General features: G+C 41.1%; 2 protein-coding genes across 9 annotated transcripts; one reads left to right on the top strand and one right to left on the bottom strand.

Annotated features, from left to right (window-relative positions):
• Nucleotides 1–1131: 1131 nt before the first annotated feature.
• On the bottom strand, nucleotides 1132–10451 carry LOC115165678 (partner of Y14 and mago A). The gene is made up of 3 exons (XM_029718959.1): nucleotides 10318–10451; nucleotides 8202–8295; nucleotides 1132–2407 (listed from the first exon to the last, which is right to left on the bottom strand). Exons 1-3 carry the CDS (start codon nucleotides 10346–10348, stop codon nucleotides 1924–1926), a joined length of 609 nt encoding a protein of 202 aa, XP_029574819.1. The 5' UTR covers nucleotides 10349–10451; the 3' UTR covers nucleotides 1132–1923.
• A 119-nt stretch (nucleotides 10452–10570) lies between these two features.
• Nucleotides 10571–24834, top strand: LOC115165676 (uncharacterized). Of its 8 annotated transcripts, none has more exons than XM_029718953.1 (7): nucleotides 10572–10813; nucleotides 13358–13423; nucleotides 18902–18945; nucleotides 20514–20652; nucleotides 22588–22732; nucleotides 22935–23035; nucleotides 23133–24834. In XM_029718953.1, the coding sequence occupies exons 2-7, from the start codon at nucleotides 13374–13376 to the stop codon at nucleotides 23668–23670; spliced, it is 1017 nt and encodes a 338-aa protein (XP_029574813.1). In that variant the 5' UTR covers nucleotides 10572–10813; nucleotides 13358–13373; the 3' UTR covers nucleotides 23671–24834. The 8 variants fall into 8 exon arrangements, 7 of the variants coding, with proteins under 7 accessions (XP_029574811.1, XP_029574813.1, XP_029574815.1 ...); XM_029718952.1 differs by lacking the exon at nucleotides 10572–10813 and adding an exon at nucleotides 12166–12372; XM_029718955.1 differs by lacking the exon at nucleotides 13358–13423 and having other exon boundaries at nucleotides 10575–10813.
• The last annotated feature ends 2225 nt before the right edge of the window (nucleotides 24835–27059 follow it).

Genomic DNA, 27059 nt, shown 5'->3' with positions numbered 1-27059 from the left:
GATCTAGCTGTTTTTGAGACGGCTTTTCAGCAAATAACCAGATAGGATCATTCTGATTCAGATAACACAATATCAAGATCACAGAATCCGGCATTTCAGGCCTACACCTTGCCATATACTGGACAGGCTATGGTACTACTTCAACACTGTCATACTGAAACAGATATGAGTAAGGGAAAGGGAAAGTGGGATAGCTAGTCAGCTACTGAATGCACTCAACTGAAATGTGTCTTCCGCATTTATCACAACCGGAGTAAACTACATTAATAAAAGGTACCTAGATTAAAAATTGTCTGCATATCACATAAGTACATGCATTTATTTGACACTTCTCAATATAACAACTGACCACATAACTTTACTGCAACCAATTTAACATTACCTTTGGTTTTCAGATGCAAAATAGCTTTTTAAACCTTGTTACCTTAGTTATATTGACCAAAAATATAAACGCAACAATTTCAAAGATTTTGTTGAGTTACAGTTCATATAAGGAAATCAGTCAATTTAAATAATTTAATTAGGCCCTAATCTATGGATTTCACATGACTGGGCAGGGGCACATCTATGGGTGGGCATAGGCCCATCAGCTTGGGAGCCAGGCCCACCCACTGGGGAGCAAGGCCCAGCCAATCAGAATGAGTTTTTCCCCACAAAAGGGCTTTATTACAGACAGAAATACTCCTCAGCACCCCCTCTGATGATCCCGCAGGTGAAGAAGCCGGATGTGGAGGTCCTGGGCTGACGTGGTTACACGTGTTCTGCGGTTGTGAGGCTGGTTGGACATACTGCCAAATTCTCTAAAACAACATTGGTCGAGAAGTGAACATTCAATTCTCAGGCAAAAGCTCTGGTGGACATTCCTTGCAGTCACCATGCCAATTGCACGCTCCCTCAAAACTTGAGACATCTCTGGCATTGTGTTGTGTGACAAAATTGCACATTTTAGTGGCCTGTCATTGTCCCCAGCACAAGGTGCACCTGCGTAATGGTCATGCTGTTTAATCAGCTTCTTGATATGCCACATCTGTCAGGTGGATGGATTATCTTGACAAAAGACAAAACGCTCACTAACAGGGATGTAAACAAATGTGTACACAAAATTAGAGCGAAATAAGCTTTTTGTGCATATGGAAAACTTCTGAGATGTTTTATTTCAGCTCAAGAAACATGGGACCAGCACTTTACATGTTGCATTTATATTTTTGTTCAGTTTACATTAAAATGTCTTGGTTGTAGTGCCATTCACTTTTCTAAAACCACCCTTCCAGTGAGGTCAAGATAATCCAGATTTTTTACATCAAAACTATCCTAATCGCCTTTGAAAAACGACATTTAATCTTGATTAAAAGGTCAGATTGGATAACCAAAACCCTACATGGAGGACCAGATTCACATTCTAACATTTAATCCTATCTGACTGCCGAAATCAGATTAAAAAACAGCACAATCCTCTCTATCCCCTGCAATCACGGGGATTTACATTATTAGTTGTTTACAATGTTGTAAACCATGAACCTCTTCATTATGTAAACAAATTCAAACTGTATTTGAAGTTATCCAATCATTGGGAAAATTTGTATAATTTCAGTACAGAGATGGGTCAACAAACAGGTATTCTTTTCAATAGGGGATTTTTGCATCTTTAATGCAACTAACTAATATATAAAATGTTATGCTATTCTTGACAGATAAAGATAAAAAAAACAAAGATACGAAATGCACAAACATACTAAGTACACAAATAAATGCCAAAGTTCATGTTCATTGGCTGTCTGATAACAACAAATATCCAGAAAATGTTCAAGGGAAGCTCATCAACACAGCTGTAAATGTCAATTTCTTTTAGAACTGGGTGTTTGTATTTTTGAACAGTCTAACTTCCACAAATGGTCTGCTGCCCTTTTTACAACATTTTCAATCTCATGAATCCTCCTCAAGCTGCAGTAACTCGTCCTGTAAGGCCTTGGCCCTTCCAAGCTTCTCCTGCTGCTCTTTTGTAGCTTGCTTGATTTCCCCAGAGTCCAGTTTCTGCTGCAGCTCCTCAACCTGCCTCAGCTTCTTTTTTATGTTCTTGATCTTCTTGGCCTTTTCTGCTATTGCAGATGAAGGGTCATAAGTAGCTCCAGCTGGGTTAGATGCAGGCGTCACACTGTCACCGTCCTCTGCAAACGTCATAGTCTCAACAGCATTTGTTAGTAATTCCACATTGCTATCTGGGCCTTGCTGCTTGCGCTTTTCCTTGCGTTTCATGTTTCGCTTGGCTGTCTTGGAGAGCCCAGTTATCTCATTCTCTGCAATGCCGGGGATCCCCTGCTGCTGCCTTGCCTGGGCCGCATTGCCGGGGCTCATACCTGGTGGCAGATCGGGCTTGCCCTTGAAGAACTTCACAAATTTATTCTCGTAGCTGAAAGCAAAGAGGAAATGAGGAAACAACCAATCTACAGCAGAGACTTCTAACAAAATCCATATTAAAGGTTGACTTGACAGAGGTACAGAACCAGTCAAAAGTTGACACACCTACTCATTCAAGGGTTTTTCTTTATTTGTACTATTTTCTACATTGCAGAATAACAGTGAAGACATCAAAACTATGAAATAACACATACGGAATCATGTAGTAACCAAAAAAGTGTTAAACAAATCAAAATATATTTTACATTTGAGATTCTTCAAAGTAGCCACCCATTGCCTTGATGACAGCTTTGCACACTCTTGGCATTCTCTCAACCAGCTTCATGAGGTAGTCACCTGGAATGCATTGCAATTAACAGGTGTGTCTTGTTAAAAGTTAATTTGTGGAATTTCAAATCAAAGCTTATTTGTCACATAGGCCGAATACAACAGGTGTTGTACAGTGAAATGCTTACTTACCTAACCAACAGTGCAAAAAAGGTATTAGGTGAACAATAGGTAAGTAAAGAAATAAAAACAACAGTAAAAAAGACAGTGAAAAATAACAGTAGCGAGGCTATATACAGGCACTGGTTAGTCGGGCTGATTGAGGTAGTACGTACATGTAGATATGGTTAAAGTGACTATGCATATATGATAAACAGAGAGTAGCAGCAGTGTAAAAGAGGGGTTGGGGGGCACCCAATGCAAATAGTCCGGGTAGCCATTTGATTACCTGCTCAGGAGTCTTATGGCTTGGGGGTAAAAACTATTTAGAAGCCTATTAGTCCTAGACTTGGCACTCGGGTACCGCTTGCCATGTGGTAGTAGAGAGAACAGAACCTTTTGAGGATCTGAGGACACATGCCAAATCTTTTTAGTTTCCTGAGGGGGAATAGGCTTTGTCGTGCCCTCTTCACGACTGTCTTGGTGTGTTTGGACCATTTTAGTTTGTTGGTGATGTGGACACCAAGGAACTTGAAGCTCTCAACCTGCTCCACTACAGCCCCGTCGATGAGAATGGGGGCGTGCTCGGTCCTCCTTTTCCTGTAGTCCACAATCATCTCCTTAGTCTTGGTTACGTTGAGGGAGAGGTTGTTATTCTGGCACCACCCGGCCAGGGCTCTGACCTTCTCCCTATAGGCTATCTCGTCGTTGTCGGTGATCAGGCTTACCACGGTTGTGTTGTTTGCAAACTTAATGATGGTGTTGGAGTCGTGCCTGGCCACGCAGTCGTGGGTGAACAGGGAGTACAGGAGTGGACTGAGCACGCACCCATGAGGGGCCCCTGTGTTGAGGATCAGCGTGGCAGATGTGTTGCTACCTACCCTCACCACCTGGGGGCGGCCCGTCAGGAAGTCCAGGATCCAGTTGCAGAGGGAGGTGTTTAGTACCAGGATCCTTAGCTTAGTGATGAGCTTTGAGGGTACTATGGTGTTGAACGCTGAACTGTAGTCAATGAATAGCATTCTCACATAGGTGTTCTTTTTGTCCAGGTGGGAAAGGGCAGTGTGGAGTGCAATAGAGATTGCATAATCTGTGGATCTGTTTGGGCGTTATGCAAATTGGAGTGGGTCTAGGGTTTCTGGGACAATGGTGTTGATGTGAGCCATTACCAGCCTTTCAAAGCACTTCATGGCTACGGACGTGAGTGCTACGGGTCTGTAGTCATTTAGGCAGGTTGCCTTCGTGTTCTTGGGCACAGGGACTATGGTGATCTGCTTGAAACATGTTGGTATTACAGACTCCATCATGTTGAAAATGTCTGTGAAGACACCTGCCAGTTGGTCAGCACATGCCCGGAGCACATGTTCTGGTAATCCGTCTGGCCCCGCAGCCTTGTGAATGTTGACCTGTTTAAAAGGTCTTACTCACGTCGACTACGGAGAGCGTGATCACACAGTCGTCCGGAAGAGCTGATACTCTCATGCATGCCTCAGTGTTGCTTGCCTTGAAGCGAGCATAGAAGTGATGTAGCTCGATTGGTAGGCTCGTGTCACTAGGCAGCTCACGGCTGTGCTTCCCTTTGCTGCTGCAGAGAATAAGTTCATTAGAGTTACCAGCCTCAGAAATTGCAGCCCATGTAAATGCTTCACAAAGTTCAAGTAACAGACATCTCCACATCAACTGTTCAGGAGAGACTGCGTGAATCAGGCCTTCATGGTTGAATTGCTGCAAAGAAACCACTACTAAAGAACACCAATAAGAAGAAGATACTTGCTTGGGCCAAAAAACACGAGCAATGGACATTAGACTAGTGGAAATCTGTCCTTTGGTATGATGAGACCTAATTTGAGATTTTTGGTTCCAACTGCTGTGGCTTTGTGAGATGCAGAGCAGGTGAACGGATGATCTCCGCATGTGTGGTTCCCTCCGTTAAGTGAGGAGGAGGTGTGATGGTGCTTTGCTGGTGACATTGTCAGTGATTTATTTAGAATTCAAGGCACACTTAACCAGCATGGCTACCACAGCATTCTGCAGCGATATGCCATCCCATCTGGTTTGCTGCATCAGATGACCTGGCCTCCACAATCACCTGACCTCAACCCAATTGAGATGGTTTGGGATGAGTTGGACTGCAGAGTAAAGGAAAAGTAGCCAACAAGTGCTCAGCATATGTGGGAACTCCTTCAAGACTGTTGGAAAAGCATTCCAGGTGAAGCTGGTTGAGAGAATCCCAAGAGTGTGCAAAGCTGTGTCATGACTCTCCTGGTCGAGGATCAAAGGCCTCAGATCAGCTTGATAAATAGCTGACAACAACCAGACCATCTTACCCACAGAAGAGGTCAGGGGGGGTGCCGGTTTTGACATCTTATCACTCGGTCGTAAATTAGGCAGGAGGGGAATCTCTCCCTTTGCTCCTCAGTATTGGGAAAGGAATTCCTTTGTTACAGAGACATTTTGCCACCCAACAATATAACACCCAAAGTGTGAACTTTGGAACAATATTTATTAGATAGTAATGTTAAGAATGGTCCGTGGGGATCTTAAGAATAATAATGCTGTCATATTGCTTATTATTTTGTGATGTTATTAAAAACAGTATGAAACAAATACTGTAACTTAAGAAGGAAGACCAGAAAAGCGTGGAGAGTTGGCCACACGTTGAAATGGTTAGAAACTCCGAAACAAGTGAAGGTAAAGACTAGACCAGAACATTTGACAGTCTGCAGCTGTACATGTAAAGGGATCTAGAACTTGACTATCTACCTGAGAAAGGAAGGATTACACCCCATCTCAGGCAATCATTGGTGCATCTAAAACAACCACTACAAGCCAAAACTACTAAGCAGATTGTGACCTCTGGTGGACAACCAGAGCCTTACACCCATCCAGCCCCTTCCTCATAGAAGGATTGGTTGGTTCCAACAGAGAGACGAACAAAGACACGTAATTACATTGCATTTATTACCCAAACGGGCGGCAGTTCGTGAGCAAAGCATTATCATTATTTTGAGGGTAGTTCCTAAATGTACGATAAGTTTGACTCTCCCTCTCTTTATCTACCCCTCCCTCTCCATATGTGTAACAAGCCGTCATATCTTGTCAGTCCACTAGGGACATTTGTCTGATGTAAGTCTATGTGTATTCGGTGTTATGTATTCGGTCTATGTGGTCCCGTGTGGCTCAGTTGGTAGAGCATGGTGTTTGCAACGCCAGGGTGGTGGGTTCGATTCCCACGGGGGACCAGTACGGAGGGGAAAAAAATGTATGAAATGTATGCATTCACTACTGTAAGTCGCTCTGGATAAGAGCGTCTGCTAAATGACTAAAATGTTATTATTTAGTTAGTAAATAAATAATTACATCAATTTGTGTAGAACTGAAAAATGAGAAAGGCTTGGGTTCTTGCGGATTCAAGAGGTCTGCGACGTTCAGAATGAGACTGATATGAGATAATGATTAATAAGTGACTTATTGATGTAATAGTTACTTACAGTTGAAGTCGGACGTTTACATACACCTTTGCCAAATACATTTAAACTCAGTTTTTCACAATTCCTGACATTTAATCTCAGTAAAAATTCCCTGTCTTAGGTCAGTTAGGATCACCACTTTATTTTAAGAATGTGAAATGTCAGTATAATAGTAGAGAGAATGATTTATTTCAGCTTTTATTTCTTTCATCACATTCCCAGTGGGTCAGAAGTTTACATACACTCAATTAGTATTTGGTAGCACTGCCTTTTTAAATTGTTTCACTTGGGTCAAACGTTTCGGGTAGCTTTCCACAAGCTTCCCACAATAAGTTGGGTGAATTTTGGCCCATTCCTCCTGACAGAGCTGGTGTAACTGAGTCAGGTTTGTAGGCCTCCTTGCTTGCACACGCCTTTTCAGTTCTGCCCACAAATGTTCTATTGGATTGAGGTCAGGGCGTTCTGATGGAAACTCCAATACCTTGACTTTGTTGTCCTTAAGCCATTTTGCCACAACTTTGGAAGTATGCTTGGGGTCATTGTCCATTTGGAAGACCCATTTGCGACCAAGCTTTAACTTCTTGACTGATGTCTTGAGATGTTGCTTCAATATATCCACATAATTTTCCAACGTCATGATGCCATTTATTTTGTGAAGAGCACCAGTCCCTCCTGCAGCAAAGCACCCCCACAACATGATGCTGCCACCCCCGTGCTTCACGGTTGGGATGGTGTTCTTTACATTATGGCCAAACAGTTCTATTTTTGTTTCATCAGACCAGAGGAAATTTCTCCAAAAAGTATAGATACTTTTGTACCTGTTTCCTCCAGCATCTTCACAAGATCCTTGCTGTTGATCTGGGATTGATTTGCACTTTTCACACCAAAGTACGTTCATCTCTAGGAGACAGAACGCGTCTCCTTCCTGAGCGGTATGATGGCTGCGTGGTCCCATGGTGTTTATACTTGCGTACGATTGTTTGTACAGATGAATGTGGTACCTTCAGGCATTTGGGAATTGCTCCCAAGGATGAACCAGACTTGTGGGGGTCTACAATTTTTTTCAGAGGTCTTGGCTTATTTCTTTTGATTTTCCCATGACGTCAAGCAAAGAGGCACTGAGTTTGAAGGTAGGCCTTGAAATACATCCACAGGTACACCCCCAATTGACTAAAATGATGTCAATTAGCCTATCAGAAGCTTCTAAAGCCATGACATAATTTTCTGGAATTTTCCAAGCTGTTTAAAGGCACAGTCAACTTAGTGTATGTAAACGTCTGACCCACTGGAATTGTGATACAGTGAATAATAAGTGAAATAATCTGTCTGTAAACAATTGTTGAAAAATTACTTGTGTCATGCACAAAGTAGATGTCCTAACCGACTTGCCAAAACTATAGTTTGTTAAAATTTGTGCAGTGGTTGAAATACGAGTTTTAATGACTCCAACCTAAGTGTATGTAAACTTCCGACTTCAACTGTATATATCTTTAGAGTTTAATTCGGGAGATGGTAACTCGTTAAACAACTTTTCCTGTGGTGCCCCAAATTCCTAATGAGTTAATTGTTACATAATTCATTTAAATCGGGTGACAATTAAACACAGTTAGTTTATTCGATAAATAACAGTTATCACATTACTGAAAGTCACGACAGCTGTCATCAAGGCAAAGGGTGGCTACTTTGAAGAATTTCAAATATAAAATATTTTTTATTTGTTTTAACACTTTTTTGGTTACTATATGATTCCATGTGTTATTTCATAGTTTTTATGTCTTCACTATTATTCTACAATGTAGAAAATAGTACAAATAAAGAAGAAACCTTGAATGAGTAGGTGTGTCCAGACTTTTGACTGGTACTTTAACTTTGTTAGGAAGCATTACTTACACAGGGACCTCTTCCTGAGGGGTATAACCATCCTTCACTCTACGAGGCTTCCTCCAGGTTCCATCAGGTCGCTGTGTAGCAGCAATGTATTTCCCTATAACAGGAGGAGCAAACATGAGCAAATATTATAAATTCACTGAAAACAATGCATTTATCTTGAACCAATGTTTTGTTCAGCTAAAACATTGCTCTGTGTGTTTGTTACAACAATACACTGGTCACTATACTACAGTGCATTTTGAGAGTTTGAGACTATAAAATCTGCATTTGTCAAAATTTTGTTAATGACAAAATTCTGTTCAATGTTCTCTACCTATATACTAGTCTAAATACCCCGATTCACGTTGTTAAGTTCACTGATAACTGACACCATTCAAACCAATGAGGGTCCAGAACTTTGAAGCCAATTATCTCAATTATCTTTTTGCAGATAGAACCTTATAGTCCAAAGCTCTCGATTTGCCACGTTTGCATCGGCAGTAGCATGAACAGTACCGAGAACAATTTAATAGAAATGTATGTTTTATAGTCGTTATTAAATAGCTAACATTAGCTAGCTAGCCGGTGTACATTTGTCAAGCTATCTAGCTACTGTATGTTAATAGGGGGCAATTCCACAGTAACAGAGTGATGCTGAGACAGATCTTTTCACCCAAACAATAATACAATGACTGCAAAGTTGTATGGTTTGTTTAAAACGTCTTCAGGATTGGTGGGTCCCCTGCGGAACGGTTGAGCTAACGTAGGCTAATGCAATTAGCATGAGGTTGTAAGTAACAGGAACATTTCCCAGGACATAGACATATCTGATATCGGCAGAAAGCTTAAATTCTTGTTAATCTAACTGCACTGTCCAATTTACAGTAGCTATTACAGTGAAATAATACCATGCCATTGAGGAGAGTACACAATTTTTAACATTTAAAGTTATAAATAAACAAATTAGGCACATTTGGGCAGTCTTGATACAGAATTTTGAACAGAAATGCAATGGTTCATTGAATCAGTCTGAAACTTTGCACATACACTGCTGCCATCTAGTGACCAAAATCTAAATTGCACCTGGACTGGAATAATACAATATTTCCTTTCTCTTGCATTTCAAAAATAGTACAAAAAAATACAAAAAAAGTTGTTTTTTTCTTTGAATTATCTTTTACCAGATCTAATGTGTTATATTCTCCTACATTCCTTTCACATTTTAAAAACGTCAAAGTGTTTCCTTTCAAATGGTACCAAGAATATGCATACCCTTGCTTCAGGGCCTGAGCTACAGGCAGTTTGATTTGGGTATGTCATTTTAGGCAAAAAAAAATTAAAAAAGGGGCCGATTTATGAGGTCGATGCACAAGGAATACTTCTATCAAAAACCAAAGTTAAACAAACCCTACAACACTATGCACAAGGCCTACTTTTAAACATTTCCACCATAGATTTTACCAAAACACATTTACTTGAGCAGTGCATATCAAAAGTTTGATATAAGAATAACGGTTTGTACTGTTTGTGCCTTCATTCTGTTAACAAACTTAGCATCTGCACGGTTCTTCAAGTAACGTTAAAGGTGTTTTTGTAAAAAAGGGGACATTTTTCAAAGTAGTCCTTGTGCATAGATGTGATTTCATTAAATTGGCAACCATTGGTTTGTTTGACATACATTTTAAAGTAAAAAAATATGAGTTTCGGCATCACTCTGTTACCATGGAATTACCCATAATTTATAAGCGTAAACTAGCTACCTAGCGTCTTTGCTAGCTAATGTATTTCAAATTAGCCACTTGCTGCTGGTACTACTAGTTAGTTATCTAACAAACAAATTTTGCCCCTAGCTTGGCTAGCCAAAATAATCCGGTGTCACATCGAACTAGTATAAATATTAGTTAGTACATTAGCTAATAAGCTAGATAACTAGCGCTAGTGTAGTGTGCTGTGTTTTAGCTAGTAACTGGTTAGCCAGCGCAGAATACGTCGCGCTGGAACAATTTGTTTACTCCACAAAACGACCGTCGTGGGTTTTTTTTTCTGGGGGTAGCTACGGGTTATTCATGCTAAACTGTGTGTTCATTCTCAAACTTCACCAATATTTAACTGGATGTCTGACTTGAACCAGCCTTACCAGATTGATCTTCAACATACGGGGTTGCCATTTTCCTCAATTAACTACTTCCGTTGGCAGGAATGACAGGAAGTGACGTCATCCTTACTGATAGTTCGTTTTGCATTTTTTACATTTCATTTTACAATTTTAGTCATTTAGCAGACGCTCTTATCCAGAGCGACTTACAGTGGTGAGTGAATGCATACATTTTTCCCCCGTACTGGTCCCCCATGGGAATCGAACCTACAACCCTGGCGTTGCAAACACCATGCTCTACCAACTGAGCCACATGGCCCAGTGCCCCAGGTGTTTGGAGATTTCGCTTAAGGACCAATGTAATGTTCTAAATCCCAGACTCCGCTCATCCGGGGCACCAGGCCTTGCAATATGATTCAACCCACATTCACCAGGTGGGCGGTGCTATACGTCAAGTGGACCGTCCGATACGCGTACACGTTCACCCGAGAATCCTCGCCTGGGACCTCATTCAAACTTCTTCACCGACATGACTATGGTGAGTTTATACTTTACAAACTGCACTACATAATTTTGCTTCATTTGATTAACGATAGCTAGCTACCAAGTGGCTGAACCATCGGTGTATTCAAATCTCACAACGGAACACACGTACTGTTTAAGAGCTAAACGGAAGGAAACTGAACAAAACGGGGAGGGACCTACCTGAATTTGTCCAATGGGCTTTTCTTTCTCTTGCGCGGGGTCAAACAGCAGGACCTTCTGAAAATTAATGTTTATCCGCTGCTGCAGTAATGGCAGTTGCTGTACATTATGGGCAAAGATAGAACAAGGAGCTAGCTCGAAAAACACATTTGCTACGGTTGCATCAAAAGTAATTATCCGGTAAAACAAAATGCAATCGTCAGTCTTCGTTGTTACGGCCATTTTTCTATCGCATACACTGGCTAGACGTTAGCTAAGTTGACGTTTGCAAAACTAGCTAGGTAACGTTAGGTAAATATAGCTAAAAAAAAGCTTAGCGTGCTGCCATAGCGCTTAAGGCTAAGTATACACAATCAAATAAATATATAGTTTTACTTCAAAACATTACCGTTAAACATGCTTTATAGATATAATATAACCACACTGCTAACATTAAATGAAGACCAAAAAGTAAATGTTGGTTTTCATGAATTTTTACGATCTTGCCAATGTTGACTGTGGGCTTGTCTGTGGTAACTAGTGGAAACCCGCGGCCAGCCTCATTATTCATAAGCACTGGTCATAGCTAGACGGGATCAAATTAACGTCAGATTTGACTTTTCGTAACACGTTAGGAGAAATTAACAACGTTAGGATAATTAGGTTATGGTTAGCTAAAACAATATATTGTTGACGTTAATTTGACATGCTGGATCACTTCTAGCCATGACCATAAGCACTCTGCCACAGATAGAACAATGAGCCAGATATCAAATTTTATTTGTCACATGCGCCGAATACAACAGGTGTAGACCTTATCGCGAAATGTTCACTTATAAGCCCTTAACCAACAACGCAGTTTTAAGAAAATATTTACTAAATAAACTAAAGTAAAGCATGTAAAAAGTAACACCATAAAATAACAATAATGAGGCTATACAGGGGTACCGGTACCGAGTCAATGAGCAGGTTACAGTTTAGTCAATGTAGGTAGGGGCATATGCGGAAATCCCAGGGGATCCCCCCTCCGCCCCCATATAGAGAAAAATATGATTTGTCCCTCCCAATATATCACTGTAACCATAACTATGTAATTTCACAATTATTAATAATATTCAATGAAAGCACTTGTGCTGATTTTATAGACACTTAATCGCGCGTTTTTAAGTTTCAAAAGATTGCGACCCCCGCCCTTTGCCTCACAATGGTTTGATTTCCCCCCCCCCCAGTCCTCAGAAGTGGCACATGATGCAGGAACAGTGCATGTGTGGGAATCTGACAGTCTGTCGTTGGTGGCTGACCTCCAGTGAGTAGTTCAAACAAAGGATATGTTAGACATTTATTTATTTACTTCTACCACGCAATACAATAAAACACATTTATAACCGTCACCAGTCTTGCATTGAATTACAGGTAACTCTTTGTTAGCTGACTTTTGCTAGCTAGCTACAGTAACATCAACCAGTGTTTGCAGCTGTTTGAATTCGAGTCAGAGAGAAGCTAGCAATGCAATGCAATGTAGTGTTCCTTAGCTGGCAAGGTGACAAGGGTATTCGTGTCTACCGTCTGAAAGGCACTTAATGCACGTAGCTAATGCACGTGAGGTTAATCCAGTCAATCGCACCATAGCGATGTTGTTTTATGTTGGCAGGGTTCATACACACAATAGCTGAATTTGCAGAGTTAGCGAGCAAACCGATGCAGCAAACATAAGCTATTAAGCTAGCTAGCACCTATTCCATTTATGTGGCGTCGTCAAAGATGGAATCTTTGCTATCGTCAGTTTATTCCAAGATCAGCATGCAGCTGTAGTGCTTCGAAGTCCCTATGATAAGGTTAGCCATAAACTGAACTCCAAACTGAATATAACTACATTATCTTCTACCATTGTCTTAAATATATTTAATGCTCTCGATGCAAAAGGTAATTGTCGCTAGGGGACTTTGAAGCACCTGTGTGGCTATCTTGGAGTAAACTGACGATAGCAAAGATTATAGCAAACACCACAGAAACTTTGCAAATTCAGCTATTGTGGGAAGCCAGCCAATATAAAACAAACTATATCAAATTACAAAAGGTTGCAGCTTACATTGTGTAAATGGTGAATTCATACAGCTGTTAACCATTGACACTGCAATCAGTTTCACATTTGCTAGCTGACTAGCTAGCTGACTAGCTAGCTACCTGGTAGATCGAAGCCCATCTTCTACTGTAAATAACCAGCACACTGTGCGTGTGGCCAGCCAGGTAGAAAAAAGACGGATATCAGAGCATTTTTCAGTACACCAAAACGCAAAGTAAGAACCCTAGTAGCCTAATATCTCAAAGACTAGTTGATAAAATATTAATAAGAAAGAGGTGAAATCCTAATGGAAATGTTTCATAATAATGTCATTAGGCAGAGCAGGCAACAGATGGCACACAGACAGCAGAGTTTGGGACAGACAGAGACAGGGAGTCTCAGGTAAGTTTGAGTCTTTGTTTGGCAACATTCTGAAAGGTTCTCTCTTTTTTTTAACTTGTAAAATAGGGACATAATTGGACAATGCCATGGATACCCCCACTCTCAACTTAAACTGGTGACTGAACCAAGATTTGTTTAAGGCAATGGTATTGATGTTGTGATTGATTGTGTAGTTTTGGGTACCGGTAGTTAGGAGTATGGCAAAGACCTTATTTATTTTCCAGGAGACAGACTGTAAGTAAGTGAGGGTGGTGAAAGGAAAAGAGCCAGTGAGAGAGACTTCAGATGACAGTGTCACAGCCACGTCAGGACCAGGTATCAACCTTGTTGCCAGCAGCACCACTATATGGGACAGTGGCACAGCATTGTCCAGTTACCTCAGTGACGGCACAAAACCATATCAGCCACACCCACAATTTATAGTACCGCAAACGCTTGCCAACAGTGTGTTGATGTTTTAAGAGAAATGGTTTCGCGATTTCCCCTGGCTACATGGCTCACTGTAGCCAAGGGTTTTCAAGCAAGCCATCTTTTGGCCAAAGAGCGGATGCTGCCTTCATTAGTGCAGGATTTAAGAACTGGAGAAAAGCCATTGTAAAATTCGCAGCACATCAAAACTGCCAAACCCACCGCCACTTTGTAACTGTAACAGCACACCAGCTAAATCCAATCAGTGCCCAGTTATCCAGTGCGTCGGGTAAACAGCAGGAGGACGCAAGGCATTGCTTGATGAAAATTGTTAGTTCGGTGCGGCATGTAGCAAGACCGGGACATGCCTTTAGAGGCCACACGGATGACAGTTGGAATTTATACCAGCTTTTGAAACTTAGGGCAGAAGAGGATGATCCCATTTTACAGAAGTGGTTAACAGAGCATACCACAATGTACACAGGCATTGCAGCTGAGATTAGGTCTCTTCCGATTGTACACATTTCAGTAATTGTTGATGGTACTCAAGATGTCTCTGGTGCTGAGCAGGAGAGTGTCTGCCTGCGTTATGTCTACCATGACCTTGTCCCTCACGATGAGTTTATTGGGCTATACAAGGTGTAGGAGACAACATGCGAGGGATTTGCAAAAGTGGCAACTGATGTGTTGTTGAGGCCCAATTTGCCTATGTCTGGCTTACGTGGGCAGAGTTATGATGGTGTCTCAAACATGGCAGGAAAATACACTGGTGCACAGGCAATTGTGAGGAGGCAGCAGCCATTAGCCCTCTATGTGCATTGTGGAGCACACTGTAAATCTGATTACACTGGCTGGCTGCTCAGCCTCCCCACTGATCCGGGATTCCCTTTCTTAGGTCCATCAGTTAGGTGTCCTATATCAAATGTATTTATAAAGCCCTTTTTACATCAGTCGATGTCACAGTCAGGAAAGTTTAAGAGCATGTTTGAATCAATTGCCACGTCCGAAGATGCACATCTGACCACCCTGAAACCCCTATGTCCAACAAGGTGGACTGTGCCAAATACTGCTATTACAGCTGTGCAAGGGCAGTATGAGCGGGTACTAAGCAGCCTAGAGGAGAAGACAAAAACTGCATCCAAGACAGCTTCAACTGCCAGTGGCTTATTTGAGCACTTCAGCAAAGGCAAGACTGTGTTGAGCCTCACACTTGCCTATGCTGTTCTTGGAGAGCTTGAATGCATAAACATTTCACTGCAGAAGGAAACTCAGACTGTCTCTGGTATGCAGGCTGCAGTCGACTGTGTGCGGTCTTATCTTAGGGGCAAGAGAAATTACGAAAGCTACCTTGCACTGTATGAGAAAGCAACAACATTGATTGACTCCATTGAGACACACGATTTGCTGGCAAAGCAGTGGATCACTATAGTAAAGAATTATTTTTGTGGAGGTTGTTTGGTGACCGTTTTGACCAGGACAGTCTAAACGCCCTGCATAATTTGGAAAGAGCGCTTCTCACGGGGAAGTTGGATGAGTCTCTAGATAGATTCTCTTTCAGTGCAGTTGCCTCTCTTTCGCAACAAATACCCCTGTAGCAGCAGTGGAGAGGCAGCAGAGGTTCTCGGGTGGCTTCCAGTGGAGGTGCGGAGGTTGTTTGACCAAGTTGAGATGCTGATCAGAATTTTGTTTGTGGTGCCAGTGTCTTCATGTGAGGCTGAGAGGAGTTTCAGTGCACTCCGCAGGTTGAAGACTTGGTTACGGGCTAGCATGGGCCAAGAGAGACTGAACGGCGTAGTTGTCTGTAATGTACATAAAGACAGGCTGGACAGTCTCAAGAGGGAAAATATCTGCCAGCAATTTGTTGGATCCATTGAAACCCGCAGACATATGTTCGGTTCTTTTGTTCATTAGTTCAGTAGTGTGTGTGTGTGTGTATAGCAGTGGTTCTCAACTTTTTTGGGGTACTGGAACCACTGCATATTTTGAGGCAAGGCAGGCAAGGTTTTGAGTGGTCCTCAGGGACCCCCACCCCTTCTATATGTAAAGTTACTGGAAACCTTGTGGTACTGAATACGTTCATTACACTTTTTATTTCACGGACCCCTTGCAATTACACCAGGGACCCCTGTTTCAGAACCCCTAGTGTATAGTATATTTGTTATTTTGTTTAGTAGTTCTCCGTTTTTTTGTACATGACAGTACACTTACTAATTATTTATTTATTTTATTTAATATTGCATACTTTGTGTGACATACTTGTCCATAGCTGCTGTTTGAAGAGTTGAGACACTAACTGAACAATAAGTATTTTTGAAGGATATTTTGGTTGATTTATTTTGGTTATTCATTGAAGTAGTTATTTCGCTTTTAGAACTGTACTTAATTTTGAGCTTTTTGTTCTTGTAAAGCTATTGTAGTAGACTCAGGCCAGTGGCACATATTTAGTGATTATATAAATGATCCAGAAAAAGTTAAATAAAAAGGTCCAATTAAATACTGAGACCAACTTTGTGATGGTTCTCAATGGAGATTATTTTAGATGAGATCGCAGCATGCTCATTGTATTTACGAATACTGCACACATACACAGTGTATAGTACCATTGCCACCTAATGGCCTTTCTTGGTATTTCTGGTTGTAAATACAAATACATGCATGCATACATACTGGACTGATAAGGAACACTGCTATAACTATTAGTAGTAGTAGTATATAATGATTTAAACATTTGAACAAGTTGGGACAACCCTTCAGTTAACTACCTATCAATTATCCAGTAGTAGTAATTATGGTTCCTCAATATACATTTAACATATTACAACAGGCTATGTGTTACAGCACTACTTTTTGTGTCCCCCTCAGGAATTGCTCTTGAGAAAAGATCATGTAATTGTCCCCTCCAAAGTAAATATCAACTTTTCACCCATGGGTAGGGGTAAAGTGACTATGCATGCAGTGGTTGCGCCACTATAAGTTTTGCGATTTGTGCTGCCGGATTTAGAGGTAGTTTGTGGTTTAGTACGGTACCGTGTCACCACTTCATTGCTCCAGAACAGCGCAAGGGGGAGTTAGAGCACTGATTATGACTTTGGGGTCCTACTGTGTCTCTAACTGACAATGAATGGGCGACATAAACCTAAATAGAAACTGATAATTGTGCTAGACTTCAGTATTTCTTACTAAAACTGTTGTTACACTAAGGTTTTTATTCTTTTGATTTGTTAGGATTATTTTGGTCTTACTGTGGATATATTGAAGCAACATCTCAAGACATCATTCAGGAAGTTGGTCGCAAATGGGTCTTCCAAATGGACAATGACATTTTACATTACATTTAAGTCATTTAGCAGACGCTCTTATCCAGAGCGACTTACAAATTGGTGCATTCACCTTATGATATCCAGTGGAACAACCACTTTACAATAGTGCATCTAAATCTTTTAGGGGGGGGGGGGTTAGAAGAATTACTTTATCCTATCCCAGGTATTCCTTAAAGAGGTGGGGTTTCAGGTGTCTCCGGAAGGTGGTGATTGACTCTGCTGTCCTGGCGTCGTGAGGGAGCTTGTTCCACCATTGGGGTGCCAGAGCAGCGAATAGTTTTGACTGGGCTGAGCGGGAACTGTGCTTCCTCAGAGGTAGGGAGGCGAGCAGGCCAGAGGTGGATGAACGCAGTGCCCTTGTTTGGGTGTAGGGCCTGATCAGACCCCAAGCATACTTCCAAAGTTGTGGCAAAATGGCTTAAGGACAACAAAGTCAAGGTATTGAAGTGGCCATCACAAAGCCCTGACCTCAATCCTATAGAAAATTTGTGGCCAGAACTGACAAAGCGTGTGCGAGCAAGGAGGCCTACAAACCTGACTCGGTTACACCAGCTCTGTCAGGAGGAATGGGCCAAAATTCACCCAATTTATTGTGGGAAGCTTGTGGAAGGTTACCCAAAATGTTTGACCCAAGTTACAGTTTAAAGGCAATGCTACCAAATGTAGGCCATTCTTGACCGGTCACGTTATACAGCGGCTGAGTGGCGCAACGGTCCAAGACACTGCATAGCAGTGCAAACTGTGTTGCTACAGATAGCCCAGTACTGTACTCCTGACCGTCACTTTGTACAGCGACATATTTTCCGTTCCATCCAAACGGACCCAGAGGGTTTTTAGTTTTTCTTGGAATAGAAACACCATAATATTGATCAAATGAATAAGTACCAGTCAAATGTTTAGACACACCTACTCATTCCAGGGTTTTTCTTAATTTTTACTATTTTCTACATTGTAGAATAATAGGGACGATATCACAACTATGAAATGACACACATGGAATCAGTTAAGAACAAATTCATATTTACAAGGACGGCCTACTCCTTCCTCCCCGTTGGGGAATTGAACCCCGGTGTCCCGCGCGCCTGCATTCTCAAGCACAGTCTCTATTGAAGACTATCAAATGCTTCTCAAAGATGCCCTCTGGTGGTCAAACTAGCACCAATGGTGCCAGTGGTTCACACTTCAATAACGTGCCATAGAATTCTGCGGCACCATGCAAACTGCGCCGCAGTATGCTGCAACTTTAAAAGGATGAACCACTGTAGATAATAAACAGCGAGTAACAGCAGTGTAAAAACAAAGCGGGAGGGGGGGGGTTCAATGCAAATAGTCCGGGTGGCCATTTAATAAATTGTTCAGGAGCCTTTTGGACCTAGACTTGGCGGTCCGGTACCACTTGCCATGCAGTAGCAGAGAGAACAGTCTATGACTTGGGTGACTGGAGCCTTTGACAATTTTTTGGCCCTTCCTCTAACGAATAAACCCAAGTTTTCCTAAAAATGAACAATGTGTCACGTTTTGATTACTAGCCAACCAACAACGTCAATGCCGCTATCAAGCCAAGCTACTAAGATTACCTGAATGGAATGTATGAAACTGATCATGAGTTAATCTAATTTCACTGCGATTGGTTAGTCAACATGCAATAATACCTGTATACTGTCAATATCAATGAGATTAATTATTTGCATTTAGATGACCAAAATCAGATTAACTAAGCCTACCCTTCCCCTTTACCCTCCCTTTTCAGTGATTGTGATGTGAACTACAAAAAAATGCAAACCAATACTTCAGGTCAGTATTATCAATAATCATACATATCATGCATACCAATGTATATAGGCATGTGAGTTGTACAGTAGAAGACCTAGCTGAATAAGCTGTATGTGAGCATCTCTCCCTCTCTCTGTATGTCTGTCATTCTCTGTGTGTCTGTTTCTGTGTCTAAGATTTCTCTATATGTACTTTACACACAGGAGGCTGCTGAAGGTAGGACGGCTCATAAAAATGGCTGGAATGGAATGGTATCAAAACCATGTGTTTGATGTGCTTGATACCATTCCATTGATTGCATTACAGTGATTACTATGAGCCCGTCCTCCCAATTAATAAAGTGCTACCGGCAGCCTGTGACTTCACAATATGTAGGCCTAGGCTACCAAAAACAGATTTTTATCCAGCTGAAGAAATTATGTGTATTATATGGTATGAGCTTTACAGTAGACCTAGCTACATAAGCTGTATGTGTGTAAGTGTCTATCTCTCTGTCTAAAGCTAGGTTTCCTTCCAATTGGTGACAGTTTTTCATACGAATATTCAGAAATCTGCATAAAGAAAATCTGCATATTTTCCCACCAGTGGTGTGTGTCCTCCAAACAGACTTGTTGCGGATAAAAAACAGTACGTGATGACATTGTGTACGCAAAATGTACTTTTTTGCGTAAGTTTTCATGTACTGAATAAAAATCAAAAGTTGAATGTGTTTCCATCGCATTTTCAACTCTACTGATCGTTTTGTCAAAAACTGTTGCGTTAAATAGCAAATGTGCCTACTCTGGTCTTGGCGCATGCACTCTAGCCAAGAGCTCGTAGATACAGTGCGCATAGGCTAGACTACATGATGAGATTATTATGGATGAGAAAATGTTTTTATTTGTAAAAAACAGCAGTCAAACATTGCTTATCATGTCACCAGAATCAGACAATTGATAATTATTGGAAAGGAGCATCAAGATCACCGTGCACCACCCCATGAAGATCATATGTTATTTCATCTGTAGCCTAATAAACTGTATGGTTTCCCAAGTCGTTGTGGGAGGACCACACACACCATATCATTGCGTGACTCCAAGTTTACTTCGATATGATGGTTATTATATCAATATTTGCGCATAAAGGTGTTTCCACTACCATTTCTCGCATAATTAATTTTACAGACAAAAAGATCCCACCATGTTGAACAAACAAATTATCTGTATGCATTTATAAAATTGTACTGAAACGTCCTGTTTCCATCACAGATGTCATAAAGAAAATATATACGGTATGACTTTACTCACATAATAACTGGATGGAAACCATACTCGCGTTAATAACTGGATGGAAACCATACTCGCGTTAATAACTGGATGGAAACCATACCCGCGTTAATAACTGGATGGAAACCATACCCGCGTTAATAACTGGATGGAAACCATACCCGCGTTAATAACTGGATGGAAACCATACCTGCGTTAATAACTGGATGGAAACCATACCCGCGTTAATAACTGGATGGAAACCATACCCGCGTTAATAACTGGATGGAAATGTGGTTTATGTCTCTGTTTATCTAAGATGTTTTTCATTTTCGCATTCAACAGATCTTGCCTGGATTCCTGCCTCTTTCAAAGTTATAAGTAGGAGCAATGGCTACATGTCTGGCACTGTGAAATCTGAGGAAGAATTGGGGTCCTTGCTAGAAAACCACAAAAGAGCCACTTACACTTCATTCAATACATGGTAGGTCTGAATGTGTCAATTTAGTCCATGCAATTAAATGATTTGTTGATTAGACATTTTAGTTGTATGTGTATATACACTGCGTGCACAATTATTAGGCAAATTGTATTCCTCGGGATGCATTTTATTGTGGAACAAACACAATACTCTCAGTCAATCCAAAATGTTATTGAACCTCAAACCTGAATGTTTAACAAAGGAAAAGTGAGTTTTGTCTTTCTCAGGGAAATATGTGTGCACAATTATTAGGCAACTATTAGTGTGCAGAATTATTAGGCAACTAAATTACAAAAATAATTTCTCTCAACTCACTTGTTTATTCTCAATTTTTAGAGTAAGTGTAACAGATAAGTAACACAAAATTACAATTATATAACATTTATGGCCTTTCAAAAATATTCAGTGACCAATATAGCCACCCTTATTTTCAATAACTGCCATGAGCCTTCCATCCATGGAGTCTGTCAGTTTCTTGATCTGTTCACGATCAATTTTTGCTGAAGCAGCAACCACAGCCTCCCAAATGCTGTTCAAAACGGTGTATTGTCTTCCATCACTGTAAATCTCACGTTTGAGAAGGGCCCACAAGTTCTCAATAGGATTTAAGTCAGGTGAGGAAGGGGGCCAGGTCATTATTCAGGCATCTTTGAGGTCCTTGCTGGCTAGCCAAGCAGTGGAGTACTTGGATGCATGTGATGGAGCATTGTCCTGCATAAAGATCATGGCCTTCTAGAATGCTGAGGACTTCTTCCTGTACCACTGTTTGATGAAAGAATCTTCCAGAAACTGGCAGTAGGTTTGGGAGTTGAGTTTCAGTCCATCTTCAACCCTAAAAGGTCCAATTACCTCATCCTCAATGATAGCAGCCCATACCAGTACCCCTCCTTCACCTTGCTGGCACCTGACTCAAAGTGGTGCCCTGTGTCCATTACTGATCCAGCCACGGGCCCATCCATTTGGTCCATCAAGAGTCACTTTCATTTCATCTGTCCATAAAACCTTTGAAAAATCTGTCTTCAGGTATTTCTTTGCCCAGTCGTGACACTTCAACTTGTGAATCTTATTCAGTGGTGGTCTTGTTTCAGTCTTCTTGACCTTGGACATGTCTCTGAGCACTTGACACCTTGTACTTCTGAACACTCCAGGTAGGTTGTAGTTCTATAATACGGTGGCACTGGAGGATAATGGGTTCCTGCTAGTTTGACGTTTTAATTCTTCTCAAGTCTTTTGCAGTTAATTTGCGCCTTTTCTTCCCCATGCGTTTTTTGCGCCCCAGTTGACTATTCGCAAAAAAGGGTTTGAATGTCCGGTGGTCACACCTCAATAGTTTAGCTATATAAAGAGTGTCGCATCCGTCTGAAAGGCATTTTACATTTTTGGCTTTTCAGTGTCAGTTAAATTTATTTTCTGGCCCATTTTACCTGAGGTAATGAGGCTGCCTAATAATTATGTACACCTTGATATAAGGTGTTATTCACTTTCGCCACACCCTCCCTCATTATACAAATACATATCACCAGAAAAGGATTAAATCCAATAGCATTCAAGTTTATATGGTTTGGAGTTCGAAAATGTGAATAGAAACAATAAGATCAGAATACTCACTTGCCTAATAATTGTGCACGCAATGTATGTATGTATGTATGTACAGTGAGGGGAAAAAAGTATTTGATCCCCGGCTGATTTTGTACGTTTGCCCACTGACAAAGAAATTATCAGTCTATAATTTTAATGATAGGTTTATTTGAACAGTGAGAGACAGAATAACAACAAAAAAATCCAGAAAACTGCATGTCAAAAATGTTATAAATTGATTTGCATTTTAAACGTACAAAATCTGCAGGGGATCAAGTACTTTTTTCCCTGTGTGTGTGTGTGTGTGCTTTTTCCCTCTGTATTGATTTACCTACATGATCACTTCTGGTGATCCTCTAGGTCTGAACATAAAAAGGATAAAATCAAAAGAAGGCTACTTTGGCAAGTGGAGGATTATGCAGATGATGTCCCCGTTTGTGTTGAAAAAAGAGCTATCCTTGCCTGCCAGCATGGCAAAGCATCGAAAAGACCTTCTACAGCTGAGGTACAATGTCTAGTGTCATTATAAGGAATTCATATATACCCATAGAATTGGAATAGTCTGAAGGCATAATGGGTTAAATAAACCTATCATAACCCCAAATCAAAAGTTGTAATACTCTGTTAGTTGTGCCTTCTTCATTATTTCTTCACTCATTGAATCATTGATTGGTAACTTTTCCATTCATTGACAAATGTGTCTAAAGGAACAGCCTTCAGAACATGTATATAGCAAGAAAAGGTTATATGTGCAGAGGGGCAAAAAAGTGGACTGTCCAGCAAAGCTTTTCATTCGGCATGTAACTAGGTGAGTTAATTAGCACAGTATAATGTAATGGATGCTTCAACAATGCCTCTAATTTCTCTAAGCGTTGACTAAATATGTATTAAACTGTTTTCTTAAGGTATGACACATTTAGTGTCAAAGGGGATGCTTCAAGGGCAAAAAAACAAGAAGCAATGAAAAGGCTGAAGGAGGCATTGACTCAGACAAGCCCAGCTACATCATCATTCATTCATGTCAAGTTCCCAATCGCTGAAGCACACCAAAATCACATTGTCAATGAAGGAAGTTGCTTTAAAAGGAAGATGCATCCACAAGAAAACATGGGGCAGGACAGAGACAGGGAAAACCACATCACAGCTGAACAGTGTGCGTTAAGAGTTGAATTAAACAAAATAATGGATGCTACTTATCTATGTCAAGACATTGAGACCTTACAAAAGACAAAGGAAGCTGTGGCAGACATTCGAAAATCCTTCATTGGCTCCTGTCCAAAAGGGAATGGTCTTCCGTTGCTGAGCAAAGAGAACCAATTGATGAGAGAAAACAACAAAATGCTTCGATCTCTCCCACCAAGAGTAAGAAAAGGAAAACTTAAGGGACAGTTTGAAATTTACTGGGGTGGGGCGGGCGGTCCAAAATTGGGGAGGGTTGTCTAACTGTTTTGGGGCTTTGGGGAGGGTTGTGTGCAGGTGCATAATTTGTGTGGGGGGGGTCATACGTGATGTGGTTGACACTGGAACACATTTAACCTGCCCCCCCCCCCCCCCCCCCCCAACTCCCATTATGCAACACAAAGTTACGCTCTTAGTTGCTGTTGTTTTTTTACTGGGCACAGGGGATGGTAGTGTGTTTCTTCCCTGATTTACATTTGCTTTTTTTTAAGGTTTTACTATGTCATTTCTTCCATCCTAGCCAAGTTTCCTCATCTGCTTGCATGCACTTACCTTATCAAGGTGTTTTGTTACTTCCCTTATGCACTTTTCCGCACACTTACTATACCACAGGTCAGTATAGTCTACCAGTCTGTCTATCCTGCCCTATCCACCATTCATAGTCACAATAGTAGTAGGTGGACTGTTTGTCCAGATCTGCAATAGGCTAACTAGCAATCATACCACACAAAATCATTCAAAGCGGCACCAATTTTCAATATAAATCCACAACAACATAGAGGAATGGCTGATAAGCAGCGGAGAGTCAAGTGCACATGAAAGAACAGTGAAGACATGAGACGCAGCTCAAAAAGCTCTCCTATTGATCCTGTTTAGGGAAAATACAATTATCCTTACTGGGACTCCCTAAAAACACGGCACTTCGCCCAAAGTGGTTTTCGTAGCAGGTTAGGAAAGCATTTTTGCTAACCCTATCCCTTTTACTTAACTTAATCTAATTCTCCTAACGTGCTACCTTAATTATCCTAACCTGCTAGGACTAGCCTGCAACGACACAATGCAATGAATAATTGCGTCATTGTTTTCTACTGAGTACAAAATTCTACTCTAAGCTGTAAACTGCAGTGAAAATGTCATTTCAGTAAACGGCACAAAACTCCTGTCATGTTTCATTCCATTAATTCCATTTGGATCAGTTTGGGGTCTACTCTCGACAGTTTATAAGTATTTAGTATTTATTGTTAGGATCCCCAATAGCGATTGAACCCTGACCTGCCAAGGCAGCAGCAGCTTTTCCAGGGGTCCAAACAGGATTAGAACAATTACATCATAATAAAACAGCCTACATCAAAAATAAAACTATACATCATACTCTACATTATTACATTACTCCATCATTACAAATGTACAATATAAAATCTCCAATACTACAATGTGTTTGTGTGTAGAGTGTGTGTTATAGAATGTACAGTGCCTTCGGAAAGTATTCAGACCACGTGAATTTTTACACATTTTGTTATGTTACAGCCTTATTCTAAAATGAATATATAAAGAAAAATCCTCAGCAATCTACATACAATAGCCCATAATGACAAAGCGAAAACAGGTCTTTTATAAATGTTTGTAAATTTATAAACAATTTAAACGGATGCCTTATTTACATAAGTATTCAGACCCTTTGCTATGAGAGTTGAAATTGAGCTCAGGTGCATCTTGTTTCCATTGATCTTCCTTGATGTTTCTTCAACTTCATTGGAGTCCACCTGTGGTAAATTCAATTGATTGGACATGATTTGTAAAGGCACACACCTGTCTATATAAGGTCCCACAGTTGACAGTGCATGTCAGAGCAAAAATGAAGCAATGAGGTCGAAGGAATTGTCCGTAGACAGGATTGTGTCGAGGCACAGATCTGGGGAAGGGTACCAAAACTTTTCTGTAGCATTGAAGGTCCCCAAGAACACAGTGGCCTCCATCATTCTTACATGGAAGAAGTTTGTAACCACCACGACTCTTCCTAGAGCTGGCCGCCCAGCCAAACTGAGCAATTGGGGGAGAAGGGTCTTGGTCAGGGAGGTGATCAAGAACCCAATGGTCACTCTTACAGAGTTCCTCTGTGGAGATGGGAGAACCTTCCAGAAGGACAACCATCTCTGCAGCACTCCACCAATCAGGCCTTCATGGTAGAGTGGCCAGGTGGAAGCCACTCACTAAAAGGCACATGACAGCCCGCTTGGAGTTTGCCAAAAGGCACCTAAAGGACTCTGACCATGAGAAACAAGATTCTCTGGTCTGATTAAACCAAGATTTGAACTCTTTGGCCTGAATGCCAAATGTCACATCTGGAGGAAACCTGGCACTATCCCTACGGTGAAGCATGGTGGTGGCAGAATCATGGTGTGGGGATGTTTTTCAGTGGCAGGGATTGGGAGACTAGTCAGGATCGAGGGAAAGATGAACAGAGCAAAGTTCAGAGATCCTTGATGAAAACCTGCTCCAGAGCACTCAGGACCTCAGACTGGCAAAAGTTCACCTTCCAACAGGACAACGACCCTAAGAACACAGCCAAGACAACGCAGGAGTGGCTTCGGGACAAGTCTCTGAATGTCCTTGAGTAGCCCGGACTTGAACCCGATCGAAAATCTCTGGAGAAACCTGAAAATAGCTGTGCAGCAACGCTCCCCATCCAACAGGATAGAGCTTGAGAAGATCTGCAGAAAAGAATGAAACTCCCCAAATACAGGTGTGCTAAGCTTGTAGCGTCACCCAAGTAGACAGCGATTATGTAATCGGTGCCAAAGGTGCTTCAACAAAGTACTGAGTAAAGGGTCTAAGTAAATTGGATATTTCCTCTTTTTTTTCTTTTTTACACTTTTTTTTTTGCTTTGTCATTTATGGTGTATTGTGTGTAGATGGATGAGGAGGAAAAAAACATTTTAATACATTTTAGAATGCTTTAACTTAACAAAATGTTGGAAAAGTCAACGGGTCTGAATACTTTAAAGGCACTGTATGTGCGTATGCGTGCGTGTCTCTTCACAGTTTGCGTTGTGCTATTAGGTGTTGTTTTATGGATTTTTAAAAAATCGGATTTTACTGCTTGTGTAAAGGACGTCATGCTGCTTGCTTAGCGAGTACCACTTCCTCCCGATTCAGCCTGTACCTGGCGCGAACTTGGGACCTCTCCCTTGCAACCACCCACCTAAAGCTTCTTACCAGTCGGTGCCACGCGAAAAGCTAGCAAGTGGGGACACTTCAGGCTGAGTAGTAAGTTTCACACATCCCCATGTGCAACACTCTTCCACTTGATGTGGAAGAGAGTTTCATGTAGTCATGGCTCTGTTGTTCTGTGAGTTTCCTAGAGTCCGTTCTGGACTTGGGGACTGTGAAGAGACCCCTGGTTGCAGTGTGTATGGGTGTTTGAGCTGTGTGTAAACTGTTTGAACAGACAGTTCGTTGCTTTCAACACATCAATACGGCTCACAATGTATAATTTAATCTATTATATACCATCAAACAAAATACCGAAAACATTTTTTTCACAAAATATACACTACTGTTCAAAAGTTTGCAGTCACTTAGAAATGTCCTTGTTTTTAAAAGAAAAGTTAAACATTTTGTCCATTTTAAAATAACATAAAATTGATGAGAAA

Source organism: Salmo trutta, chromosome 28 (genome assembly GCF_901001165.1).
Source record: "Salmo trutta chromosome 28, fSalTru1.1, whole genome shotgun sequence".
In the NCBI taxonomy this organism is placed as follows: Eukaryota; Metazoa; Chordata; class Actinopteri; order Salmoniformes; family Salmonidae; genus Salmo; species Salmo trutta.
This window is presented reverse-complemented; position numbering and strand designations above follow the sequence as displayed.